Genomic DNA, 6,926 nt, shown 5'->3' with positions numbered 1-6,926 from the left:
TAATTTTTATTTATTTTTAATTTGTTTATTTTGGTATTTTTATTTATTTAATTTGTCATTTATTTGTTTATTGTTTTTTTAAATGTATTGTACTTACATATTTAGTTTATTTTTGTTTTTATTTTATTTTCATTTATTTTTCATAATTTTTTAAACAATTTATTCATTTTATGTTTTTTTTTATTTTAGGAAACAGAAGACAGTGTAGAAAGGAAAGCGTTAAAGGGGTATCCCCCAGGTAGGGTATGACTGGCATCAGGAGGAGGAGGAGGAAAGCGGCTCCGCCATTGTTGATCCCGGTTACCATGGGAGGCAGAGACAAAGCAAGATGATCTCCTCCAGGAAACTCAATAGGGCTCAGCCATAGAGGCCACGAGTCTGCGAGGCGGCGAGCGGGGACCACGGCTGCTCCTCCTGCCAGGACACTGGTATGTGGTGCCCAGACCCCTGATAATGCTCACTGTGCCAGGGGGGTCAACGCCTCACCCTGCCACCTGGTGTATAGGTGGTGTCTGAGTTGGGGACTCCACAATTTTGGGGTCTCCATTTCTTCCTTCTATGACATGTTGCCCACTGTCACCCAGTGGCATTTCTTGGCATTTCTCTGGGCACTGTATGTGGGTGTGATTATATTTGGGCACCGTATGTCAGTATTATTCTTTTAGAGCTATGACAGTTTTATTCTATGGGTGCTATTATAATTGGGCATTACATGTTTTGTAGCTATTACAACTGGGTGCTGAATGACGGTATTATTTTTTTAGGTGCTATTATAATGAGGCACTGTATGGCAGTATTATCCTTTTGGTGCTTTTTTAATTGGGTACTGTATGGCAGTTTTATTCTTTGGGCGCTATTATAATTGGGAACTATGGCTGTATCATTCCATTGGAGCTACCACAATTGAGCACTGTATGGCAGTAATATTTTTAAATCCTGCTATAATTGGGCACAGTGTTATTCTTTTGGTACTATTTTAATTGGGCACTGTATGGCGATATTATTGAAGGTGCTTTTTAATTGGGCACTGCGTGTACTGTATGGCGCTGTTGTTTGTTTGGTTTTATTATTTAGGTGCTTTCATATTTGTGCTCTATATGGCAGTATTATGATGCTCAGTAAATTGGCCCTGAATTGTAACATTATTAAGGCACTAATATTTGGGCACTATTATGTCCACAATGGCACGGTATCCTAAGATTTTATGTGACCTTTGTTGTATTTTTATTTGGTACTATATGGTGGTATTCTTATTCAGGGCCAATTATTTGGACATTTTTGTGTTGTATCACATACCAATGTTATGAGGGTTTTATACTCAGCACTATGTAGTGGTAATATTTATTGAATATGTTTTGGGCACTGTATAGCACTATTATTTGGACACTTGTGTTGGCACTATAGACTAATGTTATTAGGCTTTTTATTCACTATATGGAGGTAATATTTATTACATGTATTTTGGGCACAGTATAGCACTATTATTTGGACATTTGTATGTTGGTAAGATATACTAATATTCTGGAGGTGTTATATTTAGCACTATATGGCGGTAATATTTATTAAATGTATTTTGGTCACCATATAGCACTATTATTTGGGCACTTTTATGGGGGTACCATATACTAATGTTAATGGGCTTTATATTCAGCATTATATGATGGTAATATTTATTAAACTTATTTTGGGCACTGTATAGCACTATTATTTGGTTACTTATGTTAGTAACATATACTAATGTTATTGGGCTTTATATTCAGCAGTATATGGCAGTAATATTTATTAAATGTATTTGGGGCACTGTATAGCACTATTATTTGGTCACTTATGTTAGTACCATATACTAATGTTATTGGGCTTTATATTCAGCACTATATAGCGGTAATATTTATTAAATGTATTTGGGGCACTGTATAGCACTATTATTTGGACACTTATGTTAGTACCATATACTAATGTTATTAGGCTTTATATTCAACAGTATATGGCAGTAATATTTATTAAATGTATTTGGGGCACTGTATAGCACTATTATTTGGTCACTTATGTTAGTAACGTATCCTAATGTTATTAGGCTTTATATTCAGCACTATATGGCGGTAATATTTATTGAATGCATTTTGAACACTGTATAGCACTATTATTTGGACACTTATGTTAGTACCATATGCTAATGTTATTAGGCTTTATATTCAGCACTATATGGCGGTAATATTTATTGAATGCATTTTGAACACTGTATAGCACTATTATTTGGACACTTATGTTAGTACCATATGCTAATGTTATTAGGCTTTATATTCAGCACTATATGGCGGTAATATTTATTGAATGCATTTTGAACACTGTATAGCACTATTATTTGGACACTTTTATGGTGGTTCCATGTACTAATGTTATGATGGCTATATGTTTCCGATATCAGACATGGCTTCTGAGGACTTGCAGACCGAGCCACCAAACCCTGAAGACTCTGGGCCACCACCGCAGCCTCGGCCCATCAAGAAGAAGAAGAAGGTAAAGGAGGAGATGAAACCGTCTGGAGAGGATGGTGGAAGGAAAGATGAGGGCTCCTGCAAATCTCAGGCCGAGATAGAAGGTTTAACCAAGGTTGGACACAAGGCTCTGATGGCCGGGGACCTCCCGGTGGCTATGTCCCATTTCAAGAAGGCTTTCCTACTGTCTCTCAGCACCAAACAGAAGATCGTCCAGCGGGCCTGTGCCTTTAACCTAGGGGCCGTGTATGTAGAGATCGGGAAACCAGAGAAGGGGCTGGAGTTCCTCCTAAAGTCCCAACCAAGGGACGGAGAAGAAGAACCTAGTGGAGACCTCTTCTTCAACCTCGGCTTGGCCTATGAATCCTTACAAGACTTCCCCAGGGCACTTGAACATTTTAGGAAAGCGGTGCTCCTCTACGAGCCCTCACAGCGTGGCCACGAGGCGGACGCCCACATGAAGATGGGCTACTGCTACCTGAGCATGAAGGACAAGGCTCGGGCTGCTCAGTGCTTCCAAGAAGCCGCAGATTTCTACATGGAAGCCCAGAAGCTGGATATGGCCGCCGTAGCGCTCAACGAGGCCGCCAACTACATGCTGCAGAGTCACTGCTATGACTCAGGACACGTCCTACAGATCCTTAACGAGGCCCGAATGGTGTGTGAGCAGCTAACGAGGAAAGACCTGCTAGGTAGGATTAGTATATGTGGTAGAGAATACAGTGTCATGGTGGCCAGCTGGAATAACATAAGCATCTTCTATGTAGTGATATGGACCATGCTGGTATAACCTGGGCATCTTCTGTATATAATTATATATGTACAACTGGTATAACCTGGGCATCTTCTGTATATAATTATATATGTACAGCTGGTATAACCTGGGCATCTCCTGTATATAATTATATATGTACAGCTGGTATAATCTGGGTATCTCCTGTATATAATTATATATGTACAGCTGGTATAACCTGGGCATCTCCTGTATATAATTATATATGTACAACTGGTATAACCTGGGAATCCTATGTATATAATTATACATGTACAGCTGGTATAACCTGGGCATCTCTTGTATATAATTGTATATATACAGCTGGTATAACATGGGCATCTCCTGTATATAATTATATATGTCCAGCTGGTGTAACCCGGGCATCTCCTGTATATAATATATAATATATATGTACAGCTGGTATAACTTGGGTGTCTCCTGTATATAATTATATATGTACAGCTGGTATAACCTGGGTATCTTCTGTATATAATTAGGTATGTACAGCTGGTATAACCTGGGCTACTCCTGTATATAATATACACTGCTCAAAAAATAAAGGGAACACTTAAACAACACAACGTAACTCCAAGTGAATCAAACTTCTGTGAAATCAAACTATCCACTTAGGAAGCAGCACTGATTGACAATCAATTTCACATGCTGTTGTGCAAATGGAATAGACAATAGATGGAAATTATTGGCAATTATCAAGACACCCTCAATAAAGGAGTGGTTCTGCAGGTGGGGACCACAGACCACATCTCAGTACCAATGCTTTCTGGCTGATGTTTTGGTCACTTTTGAATGTTGGTTGTGCTTTCACACTCGTGGTAGCATGAGACGGACTCTACAACCCACAGAAGTTGCTCAGGTAGTGCAGCTCATCCAGAAAGGCACATCAATGCGAGCTGTGGCAAGAAGGTTTGCTGTGTCTGCCAGCGTAGTGTCCAGACTCTGGAGGCGCTACCAGGAGACAGGCCAGTACACCAGGAGACGTGGAGGGGGCCATAGGAGGGCAACAACCCAGCAGCAGAACCGCTACCTCCGCCTTTGTGCAAGGAGGAACAGGAGGAGCACTGCCAGAGCCCTGCAAAATGACCTCCAGCAGGCCAAAAATGTGCATGTGTCTGCACAAAATGTTAGAAACCGACTCCATGAGGGTGGTATGAGGGCCCGACGTCCACAGATGGGGGTTGTGCTCACAGCCCAACACCGTGCAGGATGCTTGGCATTTGCCACAGAACACCAGGATTGGCAAAGTCGCCACTGGCGCCCTGTGCTCTTCACAGATGAAAGCAGGTTCACACTGAGCACATGTGACAGACATGACAGAGTCTGGAGACGCCATGGAGAGCGATCTGCTGCCTGCAGCATCCTTCAGCATGACCGGTTTGGGAGTGGGTCAGTAATGGTGTAGGGTGGCATTTCTTTGGAGGGCCGCACAGCCCTCCATGTGCTCGCCAGAGGTAGCCTGACTGCCATTAGGTACCGAGATGAGATCCTCAGACCCTTATGAGACCATATGCTGGTGCAGTTGGCCCTGGGTTCCTCCTAATGCAGGACAATGCCAGACCTCATGTGGCTGGAGTGTGTCAGCCGTTCCTGCAAGATGAAGGCATTGAAGCTATGGACTGGTCCGCCCGTTCCCCAGACCTGAATCCGATTGAGCACATCTGGGACATCATGTCTCGCTCCATCCACCAACGTCATGTTGCACCACAGACTGTCCAGGAGTTGGCGGATCCTTTAGTCCAGGTCTGGGAGGAGATCCCACAGGAGACCATCCGCAACCTCATCAGGAGCATGCCCAGGCGTTGTAGGGAGGTCATACAGGCACGTGGAGGCCACACACAATACTCAGCCTCATCAGGAGCATGGCCAGGTGTTGTAGGGAGGTCATACAGGCACGTGGAGGCCACACACAATACTCAGCCTCATCAGGAGCATGCCCAGGCGTTGTAGGGAGGTCATACCGGCACGTGGAGGCCACACACAATACTCAGCCTCATCAGGAGCATGCCCAGGCGTTGTAGGGAGGTCATACAGACACGTGGAGGCCACACACAATACTCAGCCTCATCAGGAGCATGCCCAGGCATTGGAGGGAGGTCATACAGGCACGTGGAGGCCACACACAATACTCAGCCTCATCAGGAGCATGCCCAGGCGTTGTAGGGAGGTCATACAGACACGTGGAGGCCACACACAATACTCAGCCTCATCAGGAGCATGCCCAGGCGTTGTAGGGAGGTCATACAGACACGTGGAGGCCACACACAATACTCAGCCTCATCAGGAGTATGCCCAGGCATTGTAGGGAGGTCATACAGGCACGTGGAGGCCACACACAATACTCAGCCTCATCAGGAGCATGCCCAGGCGTTGTAGGGAGGTCATACAGGCACATGGAGGCCACACACAATACTCAGCCTCATCAGGACCATGCCCAGGCGTTGTAGGGAGGTCATACAGGCACGTGGAGGCCACACACAATACTGAGCCTCATCAGGAGCATGCCCAGGCGTTGTAGGGAGGTCATACAGGCACGTGGAGGCCACACACAATACTGAGCCTCATTTTGACTTGTTTTAAGGACATTACATCAAAGTTGGATCAGCCTGTAGTGTGTTTTTCCACTTTAATTTTGGGGGTGACCCCAAATCCAGGCCTCCATTGGTTAATAAATTTGATTTCCATTGATGATTTTTGGGTGATTTTGTTGTCAGCACATTCAGCTTTGTACAGAACAAAGTATTCAATGAGAATATTTCATTCATTCAGATCTAGGATGTGTAATGCGAGTGTTCCCTTTATTTTTTTGAGCAGTGTATATAGCTGGTATAACCTGGGCATCTCCTGTATATACTGTAGCTATATACCGCACCCATTGTATATCCTGATCCCGCCCTCTCTTATTACCCTACAGCGAAGCTTTACAATGATATCGGGCTGAGTTATGCCCAGCTGAAGGTTTTCGCCCTGGCGGTGGAGTGTTTCCAGATGGCGCTGCCGCTGTGCCAGGAAGATGCTTCAGAGCGACACAAGGAGGCGGTGGTCCTACAGAACCTGGGGGCCGCGTACAACACGTTGGAGCAGTATGACGAGGGGCTGGAGCACCATAGGAAGGCAGCAGCGTTACACAGTATGGCTGATTCTTCGTGTGGGGAGATCACGTATTGGGTGGGACTACGGTGTGAATATTACACAGTATATGGGGCTTATAGACTGGGATGTAATGATGTGACCTGACCACCAGGGGGTGCAGTATGACCAGTGTATAGAGGAGATGGCAGAGTGTGGTCACAGTCACACCCTGCAGTGTATATAGTATATACACTATATGTTACCTGGTGACAGTGGGTGAGCGTCATGCCTCCTCTTGTGTGTTGCAGGCTTGCTCGGTAACCGCCGGGCGCAGGGCCAGTGTTTTGGAAACTTGGCCTATGCTCTGAGTCAGCTCAGCGACCACGAGGCGGCCGGAGAGTATTATCTGCACTCACTACAGGCGTTCAGAGACTCAGGTACGAAGCGCGTCTGCTATACACCGCCGGCCTTTGCGGGAGGGACAAGTCATAGTGACAGCGCCCCCATAACAGAGACATACACAGCGCCCCCATAACAGCGACATCCACAGCGCCCCCATAACAGGGACA

General features: G+C 44.9%; 1 protein-coding gene across 1 annotated transcript in view; it reads left to right on the top strand.

Moving 5' to 3' along the window:
* Nucleotides 1-239: 239 nt before the first annotated feature.
* TTC24 (tetratricopeptide repeat domain 24) overlaps nucleotides 240-6,926 on the top strand; it is a 30,758-nt gene continuing 24,071 nt past the window's right edge. Inside the window, exons 1-4 of the mRNA XM_073639490.1 lie at nucleotides 240-428; nucleotides 2,426-3,187; nucleotides 6,200-6,415; nucleotides 6,666-6,794. Coding sequence (XP_073495591.1) covers nucleotides 2,428-3,187; nucleotides 6,200-6,415; nucleotides 6,666-6,794 — 1,105 coding nt within the window. The 5' untranslated portion in view covers nucleotides 240-428; nucleotides 2,426-2,427. The remainder of the gene's footprint in view (nucleotides 429-2,425; nucleotides 3,188-6,199; nucleotides 6,416-6,665; nucleotides 6,795-6,926) is intronic.

The sequence above is a fragment of the Phyllobates terribilis genome, unplaced genomic scaffold, assembly GCF_046119375.1.
Source record: "Phyllobates terribilis strain yellow unplaced genomic scaffold, ASM4611937v1 Scaffold_7__3_contigs__length_470593459, whole genome shotgun sequence".
NCBI lineage: Eukaryota > Metazoa > Chordata > Amphibia > Anura > Dendrobatidae > Phyllobates > Phyllobates terribilis.
The sequence above is the reverse complement of the archived record's forward strand: the minus strand, read 5'-3'. Positions and strand labels throughout refer to the sequence as shown.